The sequence below is a fragment of the Galeopterus variegatus genome, unplaced genomic scaffold (genome assembly GCF_000696425.1).
Source record: "Galeopterus variegatus unplaced genomic scaffold, G_variegatus-3.0.2 Scaffold304, whole genome shotgun sequence".
NCBI classification, from domain to species: domain Eukaryota; kingdom Metazoa; phylum Chordata; class Mammalia; order Dermoptera; family Cynocephalidae; genus Galeopterus; species Galeopterus variegatus.
This window is the reverse complement of record NW_007726415.1, coordinates 122430-150307: the sequence shown is the minus strand read 5'-3', so window position 1 is coordinate 150307 and position 27878 is coordinate 122430. Positions and strand designations below refer to the sequence as shown.

The 27878-nt window shown below is 33.1% G+C and overlaps 1 protein-coding gene across 1 annotated transcript in view; it reads left to right on the top strand.

The window, feature by feature from the left end:
- LOC103586076 (neurobeachin) overlaps window positions 1-27878 on the top strand; it is a gene marked incomplete at its 3' end in the record, with an annotated part of 263314 nt that overhangs the window by 115196 nt on the left and 120240 nt on the right. The window contains exons 9-10 of the mRNA XM_008567211.1: window positions 15786-15983; window positions 16840-16973. Coding sequence (XP_008565433.1) covers window positions 15786-15983; window positions 16840-16973 — 332 coding nt within the window. The remainder of the gene's footprint in view (window positions 1-15785; window positions 15984-16839; window positions 16974-27878) is intronic.

Here is a 27878-nt window from a genome sequence, read left to right as displayed (position 1 = left end):
CTTCTCCCCTGCCGCCTCCAAGCAATTTCATCCGAAGGGCACAGCTGTTGGCTTTTGCCAGCTCCTGCTCTGTGCATTCAGCAGTTCCAGCCTGGAAGTGGCTGGGCTCGAAATGGTCAGAGAGGTTTTTTTCTTTCTCTCATCATAGCTTCTCTCACCTTCATGAACTCCATGGGTTTCTCCTCCTCTTCTCTTGAGCTCTAGTAGCCCTAGCTTGGCTATCGTTGCTCTTTTTTATAGTTGTAAATTCGTTGATTTGTGGAAGAGAGTGACGCTGCGGACTGTCTGTTTTGATGTCTTGACCAGAAGTCTCCAAATGAAATATTAAAAAAGGGTAGAAAATCAAGAAAATACAAATACAGATGTGCAAAACCTAATTCTTATATAATTGCTAAAGTGAATTTCAGAATTAATGGGAGCTTCCTGGCAGCAAGGAGGAAAAAGGGCTGAATATAAGCGGTTACATACTATTTTCCTTTAACTCTTGTTTAGTCATAGTTCTGTAAGTACCTATATATTTAAGGTTTATCACATTTCCTTGTATTGGTGTGTTTTGAGTACCTAAAGCTCGTTAAAAAGTGAGATTCCTCAGGAAGGGCTCATGGAAATAATATTTCTGGCATTTTGATATTAGTTTATAAAGGGGCTTTATATTTGAAAGTCATTTTTCTTGTCTATAAAATCCTTGACAAACTTTTGCTTTCTTTGGACATCCTAAATATGTATCTAATTTTCTTCTGGCATGAGGTATTGGTGTTGAAAGGGTGATGACAATCTAATAATATCCTTTCTGTTATAGGACATTTGCTTTTTTTAGACATTCAAAGGATTTTTTCCCTTTTTCTTTAAATCAAGTAATTTTGCTAGATATGTCTTTGTTATGGTCATTCTGAGTTAATTTCTTAGGTATGTGGTGTGCACTTTCAGATGTACTTTTGCATCTTTATATATTTCAGGAAAGTTTTCTCATACTGTTTATTATTTATTCTGTTTTCTTGCTTTGATTTTCTTCTTTAGAGACTTGACTATAAATTTTTGATCTACTTTGCTTATCATTTATATTTCTCTTAAATTACTTCTTTCATCTCACTTTCTCTTCATTGTTTATCTTGTCCTTTATTTTTTCTCATTTTAAAATTTAAAAATAAAATAATTTACAGAAAAGTTATAAAGACATTAACCAAGCAGTTGTTTTTCCTGCAACATTTGAGAGTAAGTTCTGACATGATGCCCCATCATCCCTGAATGTTATAATTCCTAAAAGCAAGAACATTCTTTTACGTAATTATTATTTAACATAAAATCAGAAGGTTAAGCATCTAATCCTCAGAACCTGTTAAATTTTTGCTAATTATCTCAGAATGTCCTTCATAGGAAAAAGATCAAATTCACTGTGTTTACATTATAATGTATCTTTAGTCTGCTGATTGGAAGTTTCTCAGTTGTTTCTTCATCTTCCATGTGGATACCATCTTTACCTGAGGCAGGTTTTAGCATCCTTTGCTGGCTGTCTCTCACCTTTCATGGGTGCCCTCTTAACCCTTGCTCAGCACTAGCTCTCCACATTGGGTCAGGCTCTTAAGCTGGAACTCTGACACTCCATGCCCGCTACCTCCACTAGGCAGATGTGCTCCCATCTTGCTGGTGTTCTGCCTCCCTGGCCGGGCTGCTTCATTGTGTTGATGTAGTCCTTACCTTCCTCAGGTAGCCCTCCTGTAAGAATGCCCTCCTCCAACCACTTAGGCTCCAACACGCCAAGGCATACCCCAAATGAATGCTTTCCAAACCATACTCTAGGTCAAGCTTCCTCCCCTGGGCCAGGCTCTTTGGCTGATGCCCTTCTCATCCTGTTGAGGCTCTGACTCTTCACACAGAGAATCTCTTTTATGTAGACATCCTCCTTACCATGCACATATGTGGAAACTTTATACCAGGGCACAATCCATTTCTCTCTTCTTGTCCTTTCAGGTGGATGCCTGACCACTTTCTTAGAATTCTGACATCCTGAATTGGGTAGCCCTTTTAGGGATGCTTTCCTACCCTGTTGATGCTGGCATCCTGCAGCGAATTGCCTTTTCTCCACCTTTATTCCCCCAAACCAATGTGATTGTCCTTATCATCCTGCTTGCCTTTGGCACACCATGCTAAGGAGCATTCCTATGTGGATACCTTCTGTTTGGGCTCTATCTTCCCTTTGCAGGGATCCATTCCTTATTCAGCTCAGGCTCTGGCTTCCATGCCCAGATAGCCATCCTCCTCACCTCTCTGGGCTTTGATACTATGTTGCTCACCCATATAGATATACTTCTCATTTAGCTGAGGGCTCTGCCACCCTACTGGCCACTGCAACTTCTCCCCTCTACCACTAAAGCAGGCTCTTACCTTGCTTAGTACTACCTGGTAGCTTTATGAATTTTTCAGGAAGGGAAGGGGAATAGGAAGAGTAAAAGAGCTTCATTTGTTTGTTTAAAAAATTTTTTAGGACCGGACCGGTGGTGCACTGGAGAGTGCGCCGCTTGGGAGCGCGGTGGCGCTCCCGCCGAGGGTTTGGATCCCATGTGGAGACCGGTTCCCGCTCACTGGCTGAGCGCGGTGCGGGTGCAACACCAAGGGTTGCGATCCCATTACCGGTCAGTAAAAAAGACAAAAAGGAAAAAAAAAATTTTTTAAAATGGCTTTATTGAGGTATTAATTCATATACATACAGTACATCCATTATAAAAAAGCTGGATTTTGATGGCCACTGTGTTGAATCTGTACATCAATTTGGGGGAATATTACCCCCTTAACAATATTGTCTTCCAATCCATGAATACAGGATGTCTTTACTGGATCTTCATAACTTTTTAAATGATGTTTTGTAGGTTTTGGTGTACAAATCTTGGACTTTTTTAAAATTAAATTTATTCTTTAGTATTATTTTTGATGCTGTTGTAAATGAAATTGTACTCTAAATTTCATGTTCAGATTTATCTTTGCTAGTGTATAGAAATACACTTAAGTTTTGTGTATTCATTCTGTATACTGCAATCTTGCTGAACTTGTTTATTAACACTAATACTTTTCTTTTGGATTCATTAGGATTTTCTATATATGAGAGTATGTCATCTGTGAATAGAGACAATTTTACTTCTTTCTTTCCAATCTGAATGCTTTTTCTTTCTTTCTTTTTTTGACTAATTACCTCAGGTAGAACGTCCAAGTATAATATTGAGTAGAAATGTATAAATCTGGTATCCTTGTCTTGTTCCTGATTTTAATGGGAAAGCTTTTAGTCTTTTAACATTAAATGTGTTGTTATCTGGGGGGGGGGGGGGGTTCATAGATTTTTTAAAAAATCAGATTGAGGAAATTCTGTTCTATTCCTGGTTTGTTGAGTGCTTTTTATGATTGAAAGGTGTTGAATTTTGTCACATATTTTTTCTGCATCTATTGAGATGATAATACTAATATGTTAATGAGTTAAGGTACAGGTTTGTCAGTTTTGTTGATCTTTCCTAAGAATCAGCTTTTGGTTTCATTGTTTTTTGCGATTTTTTTTCTTTAATCCGTTAATTTCTCCTGTAATCCTTATTATTTTTTCCCTTCTACTTGTTTTAGGTTTAGTTTGCTCTTTTGTTTACCAGTGTCGTAGGTGACATATTTGGTTGTTGATTTGAAGTCTTCTTTTTTAATACAAACATTTACAGGTATAAATTTATCTCCAAGTGCTGCCTTAGCTGCTTATGTTTTGGTATTTGTGTATTTATTTTTATTCACCTCAAAATATTTTATAATTTCCCTTTTGATTATTTCTTCTTTGGCACATTGTTTATTTAGGAATATGTTTATTTTCACATATTTGTGAATTTCCCAAATTCCTTTCTGTTATTGATTTCTAATTTCATTCCAATTTGGCTAGAGAATATACTTTGTATTATATCTATACTTGTAAATTTATTCAGGTTGGTTTTATGGCCTAACATTGGTCTCTCTAGGGGAATGTTTCATGTGTACCTGAGAAGAATGTATATTCTGCTGTTGTTGGGTAGTATGTTCTAGCAATATCTGTTAAGTCTCCTTGGTTTTTGTTCAAGTCTTATGTTTCCTTGTTGATCTTCTGCCTAGTTGTTCTATCCATTATTGAAAGTTGGGTATTGAAGTGTCCAACTGTTATTGCTAAGTTACCTATTTCCATCTTCATTTTTGTCAGGATTTTCTTCATGTATTTTGGTGCTCCATTCTCAGGTGCACATATGTTTATGATTGCTACATCTTTATAATGTTATATCTTCCTTTTATCATTATAAAATGTCCTTTTTATCTCTAGTAAAATGTATTTTGTTTTAAAGACTATTTGTCTAATATTAGTACAACCACTCCAGTTATCTTGTTATTTCTTGATATTTTTTCCATTCCATTTACTTTAAATCTGTTTGTTTCTTTGAATCTGGTGTCACCTATAGACACTATATTACTGGATCTTGTTTTTGCCTTTTGATTTGATTGTTTATTGCATTCACCTTTAATATTATTAACAATATAGTTGGATTTACATCTGTCATTTTACTTTTTGTTAGCTGTAGTGTCTCATGTTTTTTTTATTCCTTTATTTCTCTTTTACTAGTTTCTTTTGCATTAAGTGAGCATTTTCTAATGTAACATTTTCACTTTAACTGTTTTTTAACTCTATTTTTTTTTCTCTTATTTCCATAGTGATTGCTCTAGGGCTTGCTGTGTACATCTTAATTTACCAGAATTAGCTTCAGATTTATACTAATTTAATTCTAGTGAGTTATAGAAATGTTATATCTATATAGCTCTGCTATGTTTTTCCCCTTTTTTATGATGTTCTATACATATTACATCTATAAATGTTATGAATCCAGAATTACATTATTATAATTATTATAGTCTGTTTTCTCCTGAAAGTTCAATGTATTATTGTGTTTGTTGTTTCTTTCTTTTCTCCCACTTATGTGTGAGGACATGTGGTATTTCTCTTTCTGTGCCTGTCTTATTTCACTGTTTTCTCCATGTTCATCTATATTGCTGCAAATAGCAAGATTTCATTCTTTTTTATGACTGAATCCTTTGTTATTTTTTTATAAGGTGGCTAGTAACAAATTATTTCAGTTTTTGTTTAACTGAGAGTATGTTTTATTTTGTTTTCAGATTTGAAAGATGAATTTTGTAGATATAACTTCTTGGTTGAAATTTTTTCTTTGAAGACTTTGAATTTGGTTCCACAGTGTTCTGGCTTCCATTTTTAAAATGAGAAGTTTGCTATTGATGTTATTGGTGTTCTCTAATCAGTGAAGAGTCATTTTTCTTATGCTGCTTTTAAGAGTTTCATCTTATTGGATTGTGTTAGTGTTCTTTTTGAAAAATTCTTTTTTTCTTCAGTGTTTGAAGAAGCTCACATTTGAAGCTGCAGACTAGAGTGTTCTCTATGCAATTTTAAATTATGAATATAAATTCTTTAACAGATATCAGAGTTCACATTATATATTTTTTATTTTAATTTTTTTGTGATTTGATTCTTTCAAGGAATGTATCCATTTCATTTATATGATTTTAATCTTTTTAATTTTTGTGAGGCTTGTTTTATGAACCTGAAGATGTGTCTTTTTTGCTAGTTGTTCCATGTGTTCTTGAAAAAGAATGTATATTGTGCATTTATTACATATAATTTTTATATTCTGTGGTATATATTAAAAGTGCTGCCTTCATATACTACTTTTAGTGTTATTAGCACAGAATATATCCATACCTTCTTATTTTTTTAAATAATTGTTACAGCTTTATTAAAGTCAAATTTACATATCATACAATTCACTCATATTAAATGTACAAGTCAATAATTTTTAGTAAATTTACAGAGTCGTGCAAAAATTACTATAATTTTCAGTATAATCCAATTTTAGAACAATTCTATCACCCCAGAAGGATCCTACATGTCTGTTTATAATCTTTCCTCATTCTCATCCCTCTCCTGTTCATACCATTTTATATAACAATTCTCCTTTTGAAAATCCTTCTAAGATAAATAATTCAATAAATATTCATTTTTATGGTCAAATATGCTTACCATACCTTTATATATAATTTTAAAGACTTGGAAAATAACCTAAGTACCACAAATGGGGAAAAAATAAGAAAATAATTAGATTTAGTTAATGGATCATGTGTTTATAGTCATTGAAATTACTTTATAAATATTTTTAAGGGGAAGACTCTTTCCTGTAAAAGTACTCTATTGTAAATTTTTTTAAACCTAAAATTGTTATAATTTATTATGATGTGAACTTGTTTCAGTCCTACAAACCAAACTAGGGCATTATGGTCTTTTCGTCATGGACTCAAAAAATTAAGACCAATTTTTTTCCCAAATAAGGATAGGTTTTATTAGACATCTTACATTACATTTCCACAAAAAGATTTTAAAACTTCCAAGAAAGTATGTTAAAACTTGTTACTTCCAATGCAAGCAATATGAACAAAATGATACAGAGGTTTTGTTCCAGAGAATAGAATATTATAAACATTTCAGCAGTGGTAAAGTGCAGACATGGAAAAGTTATTTACAGTGTTTTACAACACATTTTGCAGTATTTTATTTCAGTCACTATTTTTAGAAAGCAGGTATGCTGAGTTCTTAAGCATCATAATAATAACACTATCCTCCCCATTCAAAAAAGAAGAAAAATGTAAAGATAAGAAGAATCAGTGAAATACTTCAGAATAATTGTTTTTAAAGGACAATAATCATGAGCAAAAGAGAAGTGATACCTTTAGTGTTTTACAAGACTAGTGTCTGTGTATAGAAAGCCAAATTACTTTTCATTTAAATTCATGGAAAATTATAAAAATAAATTATATCAGTAATTATTAGTGTAAGACTTTCAGCTCAAAAAAGATTTTATTACTTGAAAGTTCACTGCTTGGCACAAAACATTTTTTATTTTCATATTTATACTTAATGGTTGGTGTGTTTCTCAAGACAATAAACTCTTTTATAATTGCTATAAATAAAGGAACAGGATCCAACTTCTCTGAACCAACTCCCCCCAAAATATTTGAAGAGATAAAAACTGAACAGTAGTAAGATTTAGCAATAGTGGAAAACAAGAGTTTTATATAATAAAATGGAGTTCAGAGGGAGACCAAAATCAAGGAAGATGAAATAGGGTAGTAAAGAATTAGGAATAGACAATTTTATTCTAAACTCTGAATTTTCCCTGAATAAGGAAAAGTAGTTTTAAAATGACTCATGGAAAAACTAAAATGATTCCATTCAGATGAATTTCCTCATACAGCTTTACAATTAAGAGAATATTTATTAAAGCATTTATGTGCATAGAGGACTATAAAAGGCATTATGGCAGATGCAAAACTGTAAATTGCCTTTTAGGAGTTTATAACCAAGTAAGGGAGAAAGACAGAAAAAACTAAAAAGTGAAGTTTACTGCACTTATGGTATAATCCACAAACAGTAAGTCTTATGTTGTCATGGAGAAGGGTTGTCATTGTAGGAACTGGGAAATTCTTCATTGAAAAGATAGCTTTAAAAATAGCTCATAAAGCTTATAAGATTAGTTTGGAAATCTGTTAAGTGAGATTTGGTTCCATTGTTGGTTAAGAATCTGCTTTTCTCAATTACCTCTCATGAATTCACACAACTGATGAAGCTATGATTTTATATTGAATTTTTTATTGTACTCTTTAACTGGTTTATTTTTCCTATGGTGTTGACAATTAAAATTTGCAAAAAAAATTTTTGAAACCTGTTATTCAATTAGAAATTTTCTCAATTAATTTTAAAAACTCTCAATATGAGTTCTGATTTTGGCCATGATGGAGAAACTAGTACTGGATGTGCCCTGCCATTGTAAATAGTTATAAAACTGGATAAAATATCTGTTTTTTAGACATTTGTCAATACATGTAGCACAGGTCTAAGACCCTTCAGAGCAGGAAAACATTTAAGATGAGTTGCATATTCATTCTGGCTCTCTGGCTGGGGTCAGTGTTTTTATTGAGGCACAAGGAGTTGGAGACCTGGTATAGCAGGGTGGTTCTGCTGAGCTGAGGAAGTTGAGATCAGAATTCAGGGCTGCTGAAACAGGTGGAACTTATGGGACAGGGTACTGAAGAGGAACAAGCTGTTGGGGTAGGAGGCAGAATCTTTGTGAGGGTTCCCTGTGGTTCCTGTGGAGAGGGCCATGTGTTAGGGAACTACATGTGGCCTCTAGGAACATTATAGCTGGCTGTAGCTGAGAGCCAGCAAGAATTTAGAGTCCTCAGAAAATGAATTCAAGAAAATGAATCCAGCCAGTAACCTGAATGAATTGGGAAGTGGATTCTTCCCCAGTTGTCAGTCAGGCCTTCAGGTGAGAATGCTGCCTAGTTGATACCTTGATTTCAGCTATGTGAGATCCTCAACAGATAACCTAGCTAAACTTTCCCCAGATTCTTGATGTAAAGAAATTGTGAGATAATAAATGTGTTAGTTTTAAGCTGCTTTAAGTTTGTTTAAGCTAGTTAAACTAGGGCTGAGCCCATGGTGCACTCGGGAGAGTGCGGCGCTGGGAGCGCGGCAGCACTCCCACCGCAGGTTCGGATCCTATATAGGGATGAACAGTGCGCTCACAGCGCTCACTGGCTGAGTGCGGTGCGGCCGGTCTCAGAAAGGACAAAAAAAAAGCTAGTTAAACTATTTGGTAATTAGATAGGCAGCATACAAAACTAACACAAATACTGAGTGAAACATCTTTAAGCAAAGAAGAGGGGGGAAAAAGACCATTTCAGACATACGAAACTAAGAGTTTACAATCAATAATGACCCACTAAAGTGACTTGTGAAAGATGTACTCAGATAATGAGAAATAAATGAGCCTTCAAGGGTTGTAGATGGAAGAAAGAGTAGCATGCAGAGATAGTAGTAAACATATTATATCTGAGCAAAATTGACTATATGAATAATAGTGATATCTAGTTTACATGATTGAGAAAAAATATATGGTTAAGTACTGGACTACAGTTGCATTTTAGATGAGTGGGTGTCATTATTAGAAATAAGGCATTTTATGGATTTTATTCAGAGGATGACTTTAAGATGAAAATAGATTTTAAATTTCTAGGTTCACCTCAAAAGAATAAAAATGGAGAGTTTAGTGTTCATATAAGTGAGTTATGAAAAGCAAAAAGGAAGAGGAATCTCAAAGAAAAAAATCACAGAAGTAGGGTAAATAAACCAAAATAAGATGACACAAATAAATACAAACATATCAGTTATCACAATAATTATAAATGGGATAAATTTTTCAGTAAAAAGTAAAAGATGTTAAGTCTTAGGTATAATTAAAAATCAAATTATGTGCTATTGATAAAGACAGACTCAAAACATAAATACACAGAAGTGCTGTAAGTAATAAAATGAAAAAAAATGTTATACTAGAGACATAGTGACCCAAACAATTTTGAGTAGCTATTGTAAAAAAAAGATGGTATAGATTTAAGGGCAAAAGCATCATTGCATTATTAGAGACAAAATGAATTACTGCATAATGATAGAAATTTATTCAAGTAAATTTTTAATTTTTTTCCAAATGTTACTTTGTTATATAACTGTGGCATATTGGTGAAAACTAAGAATTTAATATTGGTATATTAGTATTAAACAAACTATGGACTTTGGATTTTATGTGTTTGTCAAATACTGTTTCTACTGTTTGTGTTTTTACCTTTTCCCTGTCAATAGCATGTTCAAAAAAATTATTAAAAGACTTGAATTTTAGTTTCTAATAAGGAGCATTTTTTAAAGCTTGATTTAAAATCTTTATATGATTATTTGCTTTGTTATGTATCATGCTAATAATTTATTTCCTTTAGATCACTAAACATAAAGCAAACGAAAACCCAGTGAACTAAAATCCTTTTGTATGAAATAAATTTCCTGACCTGAACTTGTCATTTGTATGTAATATATATTCCTACAAATATTGCCCAGAAGAAAATTGAAAGCCAAATTTCCCCAGTCTCTGTCTTGCCAAAAACTCTTTGATAACATTTTATTTAGATGTTCATAAGGAGATTATAGGTTTGTAGCTATGTATGTATTGATCATCATGACTAAGCCATAATGGTTAGATTTCTTTTAGCTTTTTTGTGAGTAGAAACTAACTTTGTTTAGAAGTGTACTGTTAACTGCCTAGACCAGGATCTTTATAATCTTGTCTTGGTACTTAAGTACTGAACTGCTATAGTTTCTTTTAATTAGCTGTGCAAGCATTAAATAAATTACAAACCCAGATCACCTAATATAAAAAATTTTCTTCTGACAAACTAACCATTCCTTTTCTCAATAATATTTTTAAGCATGAATAAAATTATTTCTGAAATGAGACTTGTAAAGTACTTAGTATAATACAGGATTCAATAAATATTAGCGGTTATATTCTGTAACTATTAAAAAAAAGAAAATTCATAATATTTTCCTTTCAGAGATTTACTTCTTTTTTTTTTTTTGTCTTTTTCCGTGTCCGGCAACGGATCGCAACCCTCAGTGTCGCCCCCGTACCGGACCGGGACCGGCAACGGGATTGCAACCCTCGGTGTTGCTCCCGCGCCTCGCTCAGCCAGTGAGCAGGAACCGGTCTGTATGTGGGATCTGAACCCTCGGGCGGGAGCGCCGCCGTGCTTCCCAAGCGGCGCACTATCCAGTGCGCCACTGGGCTGGCCCCAGAGATTTACTTCTAAAGCAACTTGTAGTCAGCTACAGTGTTACAAGTTTAGTGGCATAAAACAATAGGTTAGAGTCATTTTGAAATTTCTAAGATGCTCTTGAAATTCCACTGGAATTGTAGATGGTATCCCATGGTAAACTGAAATATGTGCCTCCTTTGACTGTACCCTGAAAATGGACCCATAAAAGTATATTTTTGATATTTCATATTAAGAAATGTTTTTTGTTTTTGTTATAGGATCAGTGACCTGTATATTTTCCAAGTCATATTATATGTTAATTGATTCATAATGATTACTGAAACTCTGTAGAATCCTATAGTCACCTAAAGAAGAATATTTATAGTATTTTTTTAATTCACTGTATTTCTTCCAGTGTTTACTTTTAAAGTCACTTACTAATTTGAGGTATCCTTTTGACACTTTGGAGTTAATGCTCAGTCAATGTTAGTCATTATTATTATTTTAAGGAAATATTATTATATTAAATACCTTTTAAAATTGATAAAAATACCATTAAAATTGATAATACATGACATATAGTAAACAATAAATAATGAATGATATATATAATACATATATAACCTTTGCACATGAGTATATGAAAAAAAATGAACTTTACCTAGCTCTATGTGCAACTAATCCTTCCATTTATCATCGTCCCTCATTCCAGATTTTACTGTGTAATTTGATTTATTTTTCTGGAACTGTTAACCTGTAGATTTTAGATGATTCATTCATTTATCAGCTCTTAATTGAGCTTTCACTATGTGTAGGGAAAACAAAGATGTTTATACCAGTCTTAACCCATAAAGGTTTGTTTAACAGGAGAAATAAGTACAGGGTCACAAGTATAGTAGTATATAACAATAGGCTGGGGCCCAGTTGAAATTTCTGAACTGCTCTTGAAGTTCTTCTGGAAATTCTACATGATTTATAATGGTAAACTGTGAAAAATGTTCAATTGCAGGCATCAACTAAATGTGGTTGCCTCTGACATGAATTCTGGTTACAAGCTAAGACTTTGATATATATAAAACTTTGAAAAAAATTTCAGGTTTAAATTCCTCAAAATTTTAGATGCAACATTATGTGTGTGTTGGGGAGGGGGGTCTTAACAGCAATTTTTATCTATTCCTTTGTTAAGTCTATTTTACTATCTATGTTAATTACCTGTATTCTCCTCTAAACAGTCAGATATTTATATCATTATATATTAAAACCAATATCTACGACAGCTCACTGGAATTAGGAAGTCTTTATGTTATTTGGTGCCTTCTCACATTGACATGTTAACAGACAATTTGAGGATTAAATATGGGATAACATTGAATATTAATAAATAAATATTATATGTTGCCTCTTTAGATAATTTCTGTATTTATTTATACTTTACATTTTTACTTTTCTAAGTGCTTTGAGACTAAAACTAACAATGTTTTTGTTCTATAAAGTATATAGAGTTTTATTTAGAAAAATAACTTTTAAAATTATAAATCTATTTTGAAAGTTTTTGAAAGGAAAGCTAAATTACATTATGTGTTGGAAGGTTTATAATTTTAGTAAATTTTCAATCTGCAAGTAGTCTGACTTGCCATGTTTTTGCTGGTGTGGCTTGTATTTTAAGGTATATTTTAAAATTTTAAATACTTCATTATTAATGAACACCATGTTATTTAAATTGATTACTACTTCATTTACTAGTTCATTACTACTGCATTTCATTGTTATGGTAAACATTTATGAGTGTTATTTTTATGGACTCACATAGATAGAGTGAATATCTGTTGCAGTTGATAAAATACCGTATTTTAAGGATCCTTATGAAACCAGCATAAAAACATATGATGTGGCTATATGTATTTGATTTTCTAATTTAGAAAAATTTTAAGTGAGTCTTTTATAGTAATTTGCCAGAAAATATCCATATCTTATTAAAGGAATCATTAATAAGGAAAGTCTACAATAAGGAAGCCAAATGTTATCCTTTCTCAGGAAACGGTGCTAAAAAGAATTTTTTAAAAACTGCAGCATCAGAGTAATCTGACCCTTGGATATATGCTTCATGGGTAATATTTTCTTACAAGGTGCAATATCTTTCTCTAAGGTTATAATCTTAGCATAGGCCTATTGTATATTGACTTATGTTTTATAATAGAAGCTTCTTGGGTATTTTCCACTGGCACTGGCTACAACAAAACAGTGGGACTAGCAGCAGTAATAGACCATATCCAGGGGCTCTGGAGTATGCAATCCCAATTCAAACCCTTTTATATATAATCTTAATTCTTCTGCTCATGATCTCATCTTTAGTCTGCTGTATAAATTTTTGTACCGAATTTCCTAAATTTAAGGTAGCTCTACTAGCTAGAACATATTTTGTTCTGTTTCCAGTTACTATTCCCATCATTTACACACATGACTTTTCTTAGCATAATATCATCAACTAAGAAGGCAGCACTGTTCTGCTTGATTAAATTTACAGTTTTCCCTTGGCTCATTCAACTCTTGTAGTCTCTCCTCTTCCTTATTTAGTTGGCTTTTGCAGTTTCTCAATTTCCTATATATTCTTTTCCCAAATTTCATAAGTTAAACAATGTTATTTGTACAATTAAATCATGTTTTACTCCTCTAAAATAATTAATTCCACTTCTGATCAGCACTCTGCAACATTTCAACATTTCTAACATATTTGTTAAATTTTAGTTTAAAATGATTGGGTTAGAAACACAAATATTAAGTGTGTCGGGTCCGCTGCAGGCCGACCCGCATAGCCCTTGCCTCGCTATCAGTCTCTCCCTTGGTGTTCCTTCTGTGGGGGAGCGAATTGTCCGGATTCCTCTTTCCCTCCGGTCCCTGTTGGAAGGAGACCGGGGAAGAGAGCCGTGAAGAGAGGTAAGCACAGCCGCTGGCCCCAACCAGCCTGTTCAAGGACACTCAGACGCAGCGGGGGTTCTGTCGAGCAGTTCTGTTTGTTGTTACACAGGCACTTGCTTTTAAAGGCAAATGGGGAAGGGAGGTTTTTACATCCTCCAATCAGCTTAAAGGTTACCAGAGCATGCATCCTATCTCAATGTCTAGCTATTGCAATCATGCAGTGTTCACGAGCGCGGAAGCGCGTATTTGGCCAATAAGGGCTAAGGCAAGGTTCCTGCAGACACTCCCACCCTACTTCCTCCCAGTGCCGTCTTAGGCTGCCACATTAATACGCCCTTGTAGGCACATAATGGCGCCTCTTGTAATGTCACTTAAGGTGGCATTAGTTTTTAAGGCCTGACATAAGTGCTTTGAACATTTAAAATCTTATTAAAATTCATGTTAAAAATTTTATTTTCCAATACCAAGGCAGCTAATGAAGAAGTCAATTAGATGGGTTTTATATTGGCAATTTTACTGCCTGACTAATAAGTTATCTCAATTTCACTCAAATATTGTTTTAAAAATTCTTGGTTTCAATTTTCTATTTTAATTGTTGCCTGTTCTTTATTATATTAGGGACAAACACAGAATCTTTATCTTAAACCAGGATGTATTTTAAACCCAACCATTATTTCTAGCTTGGCAAGTGTGAATCTGTAAATTATTAAAAAAAGGATTAGATTTGAAACTTTAAGAGGTAATGTTCTACAATCCATTTAATTGAGTGGAGAACAAAAGGTTTGATCCAAATAGTGTGACTTTGGTGGCTTATTTCTAATATTGAACTACATAAACACACATGTCAAAGATCAGTAGTCACACACACACACATTTTAAATTATTTATGGCTGCTCTTGTCTTGGCACATGCCTTGTAATTAGTGGTTTGCATTCAGGTTCGAGTTAAAAAGACTCTCTAGACACTAGGTCTGAAGTAGAAAACTAGTTTAATTTTGCCTGACATGTTTGATCTGCACAGTGTTTCAAAAATGTTTAAATTAAATTTAAAAATTAGGTGATTTTATATAAAAATCCAGATTTCATGTTTCTCTTAAAATATGGAAGAACTAGCAACAATGGACAATAATTGACTTGAGCCGAGCAGTATGGGCCACTTTTAGAGAGGACATACACTCTCTAGTTTGAAGAAGTCCCCACCTGGCTCTTTTCACTTATATGTGTATCTATTTACTGCACTTAAGAACTTGAGTTTGGAACATTTGGTTTAACCTTATTATAACACTGGAGTAAGGAAATTGAAGCCACATCAGTTAAATGATTTCCTAGGCATTGAAAAAATAACTAGTGGCAGAGTTAGGATTATAATTCAGATGACTTGACTATCAATCCATTGAATACTGAGTATAAGTCAGAATACTTGGAATTATGTCCTGGCTCCTTCTTTTCTAGATCTTAATTTCTATAGCACGTGTTTTTAGTAGTTGTAAGCAGAAAATAATAGAAATACTGATATCATGTGAATGTTGCAGAGGTTGAATATTATTTGTCATTGTCAGATTCATATATGCAGAACAGTTGTTACCACTTCTAACAATACCTTTCTCATTACAGCTGGCATATCTTTAGTTCTTTTTTTCATTTAAGAATATGTTTTCATGAGCTTCTCTTCTGAGTTTAACATGGATATTGTGATATTATTATGGAGTAGCATTGGTGTTCAATATGTTCATATGCTTTTTAGTAAGGTATAAATATCTTTGCATAACAAGTTTTTCCATAGTCTCAAATTAAGTCATTTTTCCATGTAAGTAATTCATGTGACGGGAGCTGTTTACTTATATAAATACTTTTGAAAGTATTAAGAAAAATTAAATTTATGCTGTGGAATATTTAAAGTAAAATTCTATTTGTATGTAATATCGTCTGGCTTCATATTTTTTCTAATAAGATTGTTTCCTAAACAATCGAAAGCAATGAAAATGAGGATACAAAGGTCTGAGTATTAGCATAATAAAACAACTGAAGTGAGAATAACAAAATAAGTAACATCATTGAGTAGTGCCTGACACATGGATAGTGTACTACAAATTGTTTATTATCCTAATTGTTTCACTGCTTTAAAACTTCAGACTTTTATTGTTACCTTTAAATAGAATGTTTACTTTAGTTTTCTTTTTTTAGAGTACCTTCAAGTTTAAATCTGAGAGTGATATTCATTTGGCAGAACATCATAAACAGGTTCTATATGATGGGAAACTTGCAAGTAGTATTGCCTTTACATATAATGCTAAGGCCACTGATGCTCAACTTTGCCTGGAATCATCACCAAAGGAAAATGCATCAATTTTTGTGCATTCCCCACATGCTCTCATGCTCCAGGTGGGTGAAGGTAGTAGCTTAGTTTTGTGTTCTTATCAGCATTGACAGTATCTTTTTGTATCACACATTGCTTGTTTGTAAGTCTACAGTTGCTGGGTTTTGTTTGTTGTTGTTTTTGTTTTTCCAGTTCTTTAAATGGTACTTTTGCCTCTTAACTTTTTTTGGCAATATACTTTACCTTGGCTTTGTCTCCTTAGTAGGAAATCTGTCATATCTGTTATCTTTTATGTACTAGTCCTTTGAAATAACATTGATTGATTAGCTGAGCAGATAATTTTTAGATATAAAAATATACCTTGCTTTAAGAATGTACTAGTAATATTCCCTAACATAAAAATTACCTCAGTGTCTTTCAATCCATTAATAGTTTTCTTATCCTAAAATAACTTGTTTTTAGCTTTATATTTTCAGTGTAAAGATCTCTCAACTCACGATTTCAAATTTAAAAGTGATTAGCGGGCCGGCCCGGTGGCACACTGCTATAGTGCGCCGCCTGAGAAGCGCAGCGGTGCTCCCGCTGAGGGTTCGGATCCCACATACAGACCGGCCGCTCACTGAGGGGCGGGAGCAACACCGAGGGTTGCGATCCCGTGGCCAGTCCCGGTCCGGTACGGGCGCGACACTGAGGGTTGCGATCCGTTGCCGGACACGGAAAAAGACAAAAAAAAAAAAAGTGATTAGCAAAGATACCTGCATTTTTTATTTTGTACATATATCAAAAGTATATAATTGAGAGCTTTTGAAATGTCAAACTATGTTATTTAGTTATCTTATAAATATATTTGGAACAAGAAAATAAGTAGTGATGAAAATTATGCTGTAGAAGTTTAATAAACATTTTTGTCTTTGGACATAGGATGTGAAAGCTATAGTAACACATTCAATTCATAGTGCAATTCATTCAATTGGAGGGATTCAAGTGCTTTTCCCACTTTTTGCCCAACTCGACAATCGGCAGCTCAATGATAGTCAAGTGGAAACAACTGTCTGGTAAGTTTTCTTTAAATGTACAATTGCTGATATTTTTACACACTTAGATTATGCATGATATACTCAGTGCTGTGTGAATATATTTATACTATGTGGGTTTTGTCCTTGAAATGCTAATAAAAATTTTTTTAGAACTGAGGCACATATGTATTTACAATATAAAAGAAACCCTGACACTTAAAATTCTTAGAATCATAAAGGAATGCCTGGTCCTTGATAATAAATAAAATTTTTTACCAGACACAGCACAGTGGTTATAATTTACAGTTGAGGAAAAATGTTAGTCCTAACCTTATCCTTTGCAAATACTCGTGGTTTGGATTGTACATAAAATCCTGTCAGCAAGAAGGAAATTATTAGGGTAAGATTTATTCATAAGAATAGCATTTAATAACAGATACATAATTTATATCTTAAGGAGTGGTATTATTTTATAATGCTTTTATCATGACATAAGACTGGCACAATATTAACATTAACTTTTCTTTATATGTAGTTCATATTTGAGGATCCAGATCTAACCAGTGGCATATCTATGTTTATGTAAAAATTAAATATCTAATAGTGAGGTTGATTTCATGTATAATTTTTACAGGTTCCTTTATTTTTATTAAAAACTACTGTATACATTCAACTCTCATTTAATATTATATCTTAGAATCATATATGTATGAAGTTAAATATGAATTTTAGCAGCTATTTTATGTACATCGCTGTGCTTGGGAATTTTAAAGGGCAAGATATATAGGTAAACGTTAATTTTTATACCAAAAATAATATACAAATGCATTATTAGTATGTTCACATAAACATGAGATCCTTCATGGGTCATCCACTTTTGACTTGATGGAAAAAAACTAATGAGTGAAACTATGAGAAAAATGTTAAGGTCCAATGAAATGTAATACATAATTTTTTCATATTTATTATCTAAATTAGCTATTAATGAAATTCTGTTTTAGTATTGCCAATAATATTTTTCCTGTATTGGGACTGTCTTTATTTAAAGTATAAATCTAAAATTTGACCTGTACATTAACCACATTGAGCTCCCATCTATGGATCATGCTTTCTTTTATATCAATATAATTTAAAGGTTGAAGTTTTGAAAGTTAAAAGCTTTGAAGTAAAAAGGAAACCTGAGGTTATTCCCTGCTGTGATAGTACTTTGCTATGAGATTTTGAATAGTTTCATTGGGAGGCAGATCAGCCTAGTGGAAAAATCAAACTTTAAATTCCAGTCCTGTATTTAAATTCAGAATGTTTTGCTATTTATCATCTAAGTGAACCAGGGTACATTATGACCTAGTAAGTACTATGAAAAGAAGTTGAAGATGAAGTAGCCATTAGAAAATTCCCATGTGTAATTTAAATATGCCTTATGAATTTCTATGAAATACATATTTTTTAAACCTGAAATGGATTTTGTTGCTCAGTGAAAATCAGAAAGATTATACAATTTGAAATATTATAACTAAAATTGTCATAATAATTTATTCCATCATGAACAGCTGCGAGGGGACTTCAAAAAGTTCGTGGAAAAATAGAATTAAAGGATAATACAAATCTTTCCATGAACTTTTTGCTGTACCCTTGTATTGCAAAATCTTAGTGCTAAAATCATATTTAACATGTTATGTAGGCCATTCCTCTAAGACATGTTATTTTTCACTGCCTGTCTTCAGAACTCATTTTAGTATTTATATTTTGGTATTTAAATTGTACTTATTTCATCATGGAGATAAAAGACAGTGTGAAGAGTCAACATACTGGTTTTCATTTTGATTTGTTTGTTTTTAGTTCTTTTATATCATTCACTTTAATTTTTCCCTGTAATAATTTATTCCAACTTTTTCAGTGATGTAGTTTGTAGCCAATAGAAAACATATAATAAGAAAGATATCACTCTCCTCTTTAATAATACAAACCCAGTTCCAAGCTACCTTGTGATTTAGTTATGTGTTATTTTGAATTCTTCTCTATTACTTTTTCATTAATTGGTTCAAAACCCTTGATGTCTGAGGTTTGCTCTTTTGTAGACCATTGCGTGTATGAGTAATACAGTCTCATGTTATTTAAAGTTTTGAAGGAAACCATTGTAGAAAAATATGTGCATCCGTCTTTCATATTTTAAAATGTTAAAAGCAAGTGATTAAATGGGATTTCTTCCTGTATTTGAGGAATACAGATTCTTGCTTATGCAAGGTGGATAGAATTTCTTCTTTTATGGATATATCATCAATCCTTATAGGTGAATGGGACCTCAAAATAGGCTATAGCATTTTATTTCTATTCAATGCTAAATTGTTCCAGATGAATGAGAATCAATTTGAAGTTTTAAAATTTTCCAGAGAAAATTTAATATACTCTTTTTGGGAAATCTGTTTACATAATAAATACATTGCAAAAAATTGCAATATTGTCTAATTTTAATTACTTTTTGGAGAAAGTAATTAAAAAAAATAAAAGCTAAGCCCTAAAATAGGTTACTCCTCTGCCTTCTGTGTTTCAAGCTGAAGCATTTTATCTTCCATGCACTTTAAGTGGTCCTTTTCTATGATACCTTAAAACCTTTCTGTAAGCCTTACCTCTGTTGGCACTACTGTACCATTCTTATCAACCTTGATGAGTTTTTACTTTATATAGGCAGTTTAGAATTAAAATCACTTACTGAAGGAATAATTTTATTTTCTGGAACCTTCAAAGATAGGCTTTATTTGTGCTGGAGAATTGTTGCGGCTTTGTTTTATTATGAAGTCTGTGTGTTGTAGTTGTTATTATATGTGTGCACTTTCAAATCCAACAGACTTGGGTTCAAATCTTGAGTTAATTATCAGTGTAACTTTGATTATATTATTGACTTTTTTGTACCTCAGTTTCCACCATCATAAAATTGAAGTAATAGTGGCTTAGAGAATTATTTAGACTAATGCAATGAAATATATAGATCACCGATAGTAAGCACTTAGTTCATTCTGGTTTTAGTTTTGTTTTTTGTTTTTTTTTTTGTCTTTTTGTCTTTTTTTGTGACCGGCAACAGATCGCAACCCTCAGTGTCGCGCCTGTACTGGACTGGGACCGGCAACGGGATCGCAACCCTTGGTGTTGCCCCCGCTCCTCGCTCAGCCAGTGAGTGGCCGGTCTGTATGTGGGATCCGAACCCTTGACGGGAGCGCCGCTGCGCTTCACAAGCGGCGCACTGTAGCAGTGCGCCACCGGGCTGGCCTGGTTTTAGTTTTTATAATGACATTGATCTAGGTGATCTTACAAGGTTGTCTCTAACACTATAATTTTATATTTAAAAATATTATATATTATCAATGATAGAGAAATAGTTTGTTATGATATGGCCCATAATATTTTGTATGTGGACTTCTTCTAATGATGCTATTTGCAACAGATAATTACATAAGTAAATTAAGTAGGATTTATATTTTGAATTTCAGTTGTTATGAAAATTGGTTTTGAACTGTCTATTCATTTTCTAGATGTAGTGAATAAAATTAAAGAAAGTATTAACTCAAGTGGGGAAGTCAATACCATTTCTCTTCAGTTGGTTTTTAGATTTAGCTACCCCCTTAGTATTTAAATTTCCAGGAATAATAGTATATTTATTGCTTTTTCTTTTAACATGTAGTTAGCCTTTATCATGCTACAAAAAAAAATTAAGCAACAAAAATAGTAGATATTGAACTGAGTCAAATAGCTTGTGACAACACATGTAGTATTTTTGAGGTAATCTGTTTTCGAGTAAGTAAACTTGGTCACTATATAGTTACTGTTGTGATTTCATCCTGTTCATAATTATTTTAGATTACCTTGAGTAATTCTCCCAAACAATCAAGTCTATTTGGATGTTTTGTCATCCCTTGGGACTAATATTATCTTATATTGGCCTGATTGATCTCAGTCCAGTGAACATTGAGAACAATAACTAAACAAATTTCTTTTCACTAGACATTTGATATTTATTTAATGACTAAAAAATAAGCAAATCATTAATAAATTAATTCAAGAAGCATAACTCCAACCCTGAAGTGACATCATATATTTGTACTTTGTTTCTAGTAATGACTTAATAAATTTTATAGAAACTTCCTTTTCCTTTGACTACAAATAACATATTCTTCTTACATTGGGCTATTTTTTTAAAGAACATAGATTAATCTGTAGGTGATAACAAAACAAAAATTTGCCTCATTGTATGAATTAGGATATCTTTGCTTTGAAAAAAAAATTTTGGAACAAGGTATAAATTGATTTTTGTATATCAGTTAAAAATATACTAAGAGAGTAGTTCTCATTAGAGACAGTAAGATACAATGGGTAAGGTCTGTTATGTGCTATCTGATCTTGGATGATGGGGTGACTATGGATGTGTAACAGTAGAACATGGTGTTCATTGAGTATTTATTATGTGTCAGTCACTGCTTTTTTTAAAAATAAATTTTATTATTTATATTTAGGGTATATAACATGATGTATAGATATGTAGAGATAGTAAAAATGTTAGCATTGAAGCAAATTAACATCTTACATAGTTACTCATTTTTTGTTTTTGTGGCAAGAGCTGCTAAAATCTACTCATTTAGTATGAATCCCATATAGAGTACAATTTTATTATCTGTAGTCCTCATGTTGTACATTAGATCTCTTGGTATTGTTAATTAGATCTCATTAGATGTACTTGTTTACCTGTATATCTGCTACTTTGTATCCGCTGCTCTACATCTCCCTGATCTCCCACCCACCACCCATTTCCGTGGTAACCATTGTTTTGTTCTCTATCTCTGTATATTCGAATTTTGCCAATTACTGTTTTTAATTATGTTATCTAATTATCTGCTGTTGAGGAAGAGAGAAATTGAGTAACTTGCTCAAGGACACAGAGACTTAGAATGTTACAGAATCATCATTTTAATCCTGAAAGCCTGAATCAAGAAACCTCTCTCTAAATCATTGCAATCTACAGATTCATTGCAATCCCCATCAAAATACCAGTGACATTCTTTACAGAAATGGAAAAACAATCCTAACATTCATATGGAACAACAAAAGCCCCCTTATAGCTGAAGCAATCTTGAACAACAAAAAAATAAAGCCAGAGGTATAACACTACTGACTTCAAATTACACTACAAAGATATAGTAACCAAAACAACATGGTACTAGAATAAAAATAGATGCTAGGACTAGTGGATCAGAACAGAGAACCCAAAAATCAACCCACAGACTTACAGCCAGCCAACTGATCTTTGACAAAGACAACAAGAACATACATTGGGGAAAAGACTGCCTCTTCAATAAATGGTGTTGAGAAAACTGGAAATCCGTATGCAGAAGAATGAAACTAGACCTGCACCTCTCAACTCAAAATGGATTAAAGACTTACGTGTAAGACCTGAAACTGTAAAACTACTTAGGTGAAACACTTCAGGATGTAGGACTGGGCAAAGATTTTATGAATAAGAGCTCCAAAGCAAAAGCAACTAAAGAAAAAAATAAATGGGATTATATAAAACAAAAAAGCTTCTGCACAGCAAAGGAAACAATCGACAGAGTGAAACAATAACCTACAGAATGGGAGAAAATATTTGCAAACTGTATATCCAACAAGGGATTAATATCCAGAATATACAAGGAACTCAAACAACTATACAGTTAAAAAGCAAATAACCCAATTAAAAAATGGGCAAAGGAACCAAATAGACATTTTTCAAAGGAAGACATACAAATGGCCAACAGGTATTTAAAAAAATGCTCAACATCACTAATCCTCAGGGAAATGCAAATTAAAACCACATTGAGATATCATCTCACCTCAGTAAACTGGATGTAATCAAGAAGACAGAGAATAACAAATGCCAACAAGGATGTGGAGAGGGGAATGCTCCCACACGGTGGGACTGTAAATTAGTACAATCACCATGGAAAACAATATGGAGGTTTCTCAAATAGCTACAGACATCTATCTTACAATCAAGCAATCCCACTTCTAGGAATATACCCAAAGGAATGGAAATCGTTATGCCAAAGGGATACCTGCACTCCCATGTTCATTGCAGCTCTCTTTTCAATAGCCAAGATATGGAACTGGCCTAAATGTCCATCAATGGATGACTGGGTAAGGAAAATGTGGCATATATACACAGTGGAAAACTACTCTGCCATAAAAAAGAATGAATTTCTGCCATTCGCAGCAACATGGATGAACTTGGAGAAAGTTATGTTAAAGAAAGACCACAGTGGTGCATTAGACTTGCAGAGGGAGAGAGCAAACCTAGGGCTACAAGGGGTTGGGGGGAGGTTGGGGATTAATTGGGTGTGGGACACAGGGAATAATTGTAATTTCTGATAGTAAGCATGCTGATAGTATTGATCTGATCATCACATCTTAGGCACTGGTGGTGATGGTCAGCTTTGTACCCCATGAATATGCATAATCAATTAAAAAAAATAACCTTGTTTTAGGCACATCGAAGTTGTTACTTTAGGATTACAGTATCAGGAATTGGTCGCCTAATAAAAACCTGCCAAATAACCTTAAAAAAAAATGGCTGTGGACCACTCTGAGAATCACTTCTGCCAGCTGTGGAATGATTTTAATAATGCTAACTTTATCTGATTGTAAATGAAGTAAAATTAGATAGTACTTTACATGTAAAGTATCATAATGTCTGGCACCTAATTATTTAATGAGTTTTCTTTCTATGTTCCTCAGTATTAGATGGTCTATTGATAGGATACAATTTTTTATTACTAATATTTATTTTTAGTGTTACTCTAAACTATGATAATTTTTATGAGCTAAAAATCAATTTCAAGTGATAATTTAATATGAATGTTTTTAAGATTATAAATATTTTCTAGGAAAAGTAGTCCTTTTGTTCTTAATTATGATAAATACAGGTTCTTTGATAGACTAATTGGTGGAATATAAGTTATAAAATATTATTTAGAGAATACCATAAAGCATTGATAACAATGATCCCATATCATATTAAGAATCCTTTTGTAATGTGAATATTTGATTCATTATTTGTTTAGTGAATTTAAATCATTTTTTAAAAATTTTTTTCTTAAAAAGATCTTGCTAACCAAAGTTATTCCAGTAATTAACTGAATTTTACACTCTCCTTAATAAATTAAATATTTCATTGTGAAGTCCTGATTAACGCTATTGTCATATGTAAAGCAACAAATTACAGTACCTGGAAAATTTAAATATTTCAGTGGCTAATTACCTTAACCATATTTCCCTGTACACTTAAAAGTGATGTAAAAAATCTTTTGACCATGTTCCCTGGTTTTAGTTCAGGAAAAAGTATGTATTATACATATAATATTAAAAATTTTTTTGCGTATTTTTAACCCATCTGACTCAAAAAAATGACATGTGATTGCTTTTAATAAGCAAAAGAAGTAAAATCAGTACCTGTTTATAATGATTGTTTCTCTTTTTTAGGCTGCTATTATTATATATAAAATATAATTATTAATTTGGTTTCCAAAAACATTTAGAATATTTTTGTCAGACTGTAGCTTATCTTTATTTTCTTTATATTTTTCATAAAGAATATACTGCTGGCAGTTTTTAATATTCATATTTGCTTGTTTGCCAGTTTAAAAATTTACTAAATTGGTAATGAAGAGAAACATGGACACAAAAAATGCATCTAGCAATTAATGAGTTTATCACCTTTTAACAAGAAAGGGCATTATGTTTTCTTCTAGATGTAAAGTTTATGATTCACTGACTTAACAAATAAGCTGTTTTCTCATAGTCCATTTTCAAGTTTTTTCCATAAATGATTGCTTTTTTACAAAAATTCCTATATAAAAAGTTTTCTTTAAATTTAGCGGATTTTGTTTTTAATGTCATACTACTTGTGGTGTTTAGTTTTCAACACTTAATTTTAATCTGTAAATTTTCATCTGCCCTAATACAAGGCTTCTGCTTTATCTTTGGTCTCCTCGTCATTCCCCGGCCCCTCCAAAAGATTTTTTTTTGGCAACAAGGGAAACTACAAATTATTCATTGCAGAAATTTCAGCAATTCTGGACACATCTTTATGGAATTTGTTGCTTTAATTTTCCTGTAGTTTGCATTTCCACATCTTCTGTCCTTCAATATTTCAATCATATATCTTGTAACAGAAGGTATTGTTATTTTACTCATCCTGTAGCTTTCATTTCTTTTAACTGTTATGTTTTGCATTCCATTTGAAAAGAAGTAAAGTACAAAAAAGAAAAGAAGTAAAGTAAATTGCTTCATTCATTTTGATTTTTTTTATTATTATTTTTAATTGACATATAACAGTTGTATGTACAGGTATAATTGTATCAGTCCAGAACCAAAATAAATATCATTTGCCTTTACAAAGAATATTGCTGCATGCCTAAATATGCTTAATTTATCCTTAGAAACCCAGAATATTTCTAACAGAATTTGGGAATAATACTAATGGTATGGTCTCGGAAGTGTTTAGGCTCTCTTCCCTTTCTCTCCTAGGGATGATATGTGATAATCATTTTGTGCAGTGACTGGAATTTTTAAGAAAAGAATTAATAAAGCATCATGAAGAGATTCTAGTTGATTTAGTATTGTAATATTATTGGCTTTTATTTCTAATAGTGGTTCAATTTTTAGGTCCACGATCTAACTATATACAGGCTGACAACTACCAGTGTTTTTTTATAGCTTGCCTTCTGTTTAGGTTCATATACTAAAACCTCTGATGGAATATTTCCATGTGGAAAGTATCTCAAATTCATCATGACCCAGATAGAAACTCATATACTTTTCCTCTATCCACTTTCTATTGCTTTGACTTTCTAATTTTGCTGAGGAACATTGTCTCCATCAAGTCACTTAAATTAGAACCCCAGGAAAATTCCTCAGTTGTTTTCCTTTCTTTGAGTTATTTAAATATTAGTTGTTTATATATTTCCCACATATAATCTGTCATGGTAAACTATCAGTATTACCTCTTAAAGCTATCCACCTTCGTCCACATCACTACTGCCTGAATTTAGGTTCTCTTATTAATAACTTCAACTAGTTTAAATTCAATAATTGGTCTTATCCCTTTCCAGTATTTTTCAGTGGCTAGAAGAGTCATTTCTCTAAAATACAAATCTAATCATTTCACACCTGTGACTACACTTATTTCCTGTTGCCTCAGAATGAAGTCAGTGCCTCTTAGCTGTTACTGATTTGGTCATGCCTACATCTCTTTTCTAGTCCCATTTCTTGATAGTCTTCCTAAACCTAAGTCTGTATATACGCAAAGTGCAGATGTTAGCAAGTAAGGGCAAAGAATGAGAAATGCCAGCAGTACATATTCCAGAAAGTGTATTTATGAATGAAAGGTGCTACAGATAGGAAGATCCTCAGTAGTAGTGTATGGTGGGGAATCTAGTTTTCCTGCAATCTATTGATTTTATAATGTCAGTGAATTAGGGAATAGATTTAACATTATACACCATTTAAGGTGTCTTACTACTTGATTCTGCTAAATAGAGGAGAAGGTTACTGTGTACTTAAGGCTGGTCTCCAGATCAGTGAATTAGGGAATAGATTTAACATTATACACCATTTAAGGTGTCCTACTACTTGATTCTGCTAAATAGAGGAGAAGGTTACTGTGTACTTAAGGCTGGTCTCCAGATTCAGAATAGAGATGGAGTGTCTGCCCTCATCCGCATGGACAGTGAGCAAGAGCCATAGGCAATCTGTAATCAAATAGTCCTCTACCTTTTAACTAATACCCTATTTGTACAGATCTTGTTTAATAATGAGTACAGAGAAAAATATTACCATAAAATTTATATTATCCACCATTTGCTAGTTATGACAGTAACAAACAACCTCAAAATCTGGTAGCTCATAAAACAACAAAAGCTAATTTCTTGCTCATGACTGGTTGTGCCTCTGTTCCTTTTGTCTTCTCATTCTGGGTCTTAGACTGGAAAGGCAACCCTGATCCAGAATATGTTCTTCTTTTGGCAAAGGGGAAGAACAAGAGTCTGAGCCAAGCAATAAAATTGCTTTTGTAGCTTTTGGTCAGATAAGTTAAATATCATGTTCACTCTCAATCTGTTAGACAAAGAATGCCCAACCTAGCCCAACTTTAATCAGCCAAATGGGTTGGAAAATATACTATATTTCACAGAAGTGGGCAAGTTTTTGGAAATGGGCAAGGATTTATAACCTTCTTAGTGATATGGGAAAAGCCAATAAATGGGAATAATAATTCAGTCTCCCATAGGACCTTTGAAAAAGTTTTACAGTACACAGGAAGGAATCCCATATCCTGGAGATTTGGGGCAAGTTGACTTCTAAAATTCATCTGATAGGAGGATTCAGAAGAAAATTTTGGTAAAACAAAAGAAAAAATTATCCTTTATGAAATAGCAGAATATCATAAGACGGACATTAAGTGACAATACTATTAGAATTTAATGGTGATGGCCTAAATCTATATATATATATTTTTTTGTCTTTTGTCTTTTTCCGTGTCCGGCAACGGATCGCAGCCCTCAGTGTTGCCCCCGTACCGGACCGGGGACCGGCAACGGGATTGCAACCCTCGGTGTTGCTCCCGCGCCTCGCTCAGCCAGTGAGCGGGAACTGGTCCGTATGTGGGATCCGACCCTCGGGCGGGAGCGCCGCCGTGCTTCCCAAGCGACGCACAATCCAGTGCGCCACCGGGCCGGCCCCTAAATCTATATTTTTGACAGGAATTTTAGATGATTCTGATATAAAATCAGGAACCGGAAACAGAAAAGAAGGCTTTTCTAAAACACACAATCCAGTGCGCCACCGGGCCGGCCCCTAAATCTATATTTTTGACAAGAATTTTAGATGATTCTGATATAAAATCAGGAACCGGAAACAGAAAAG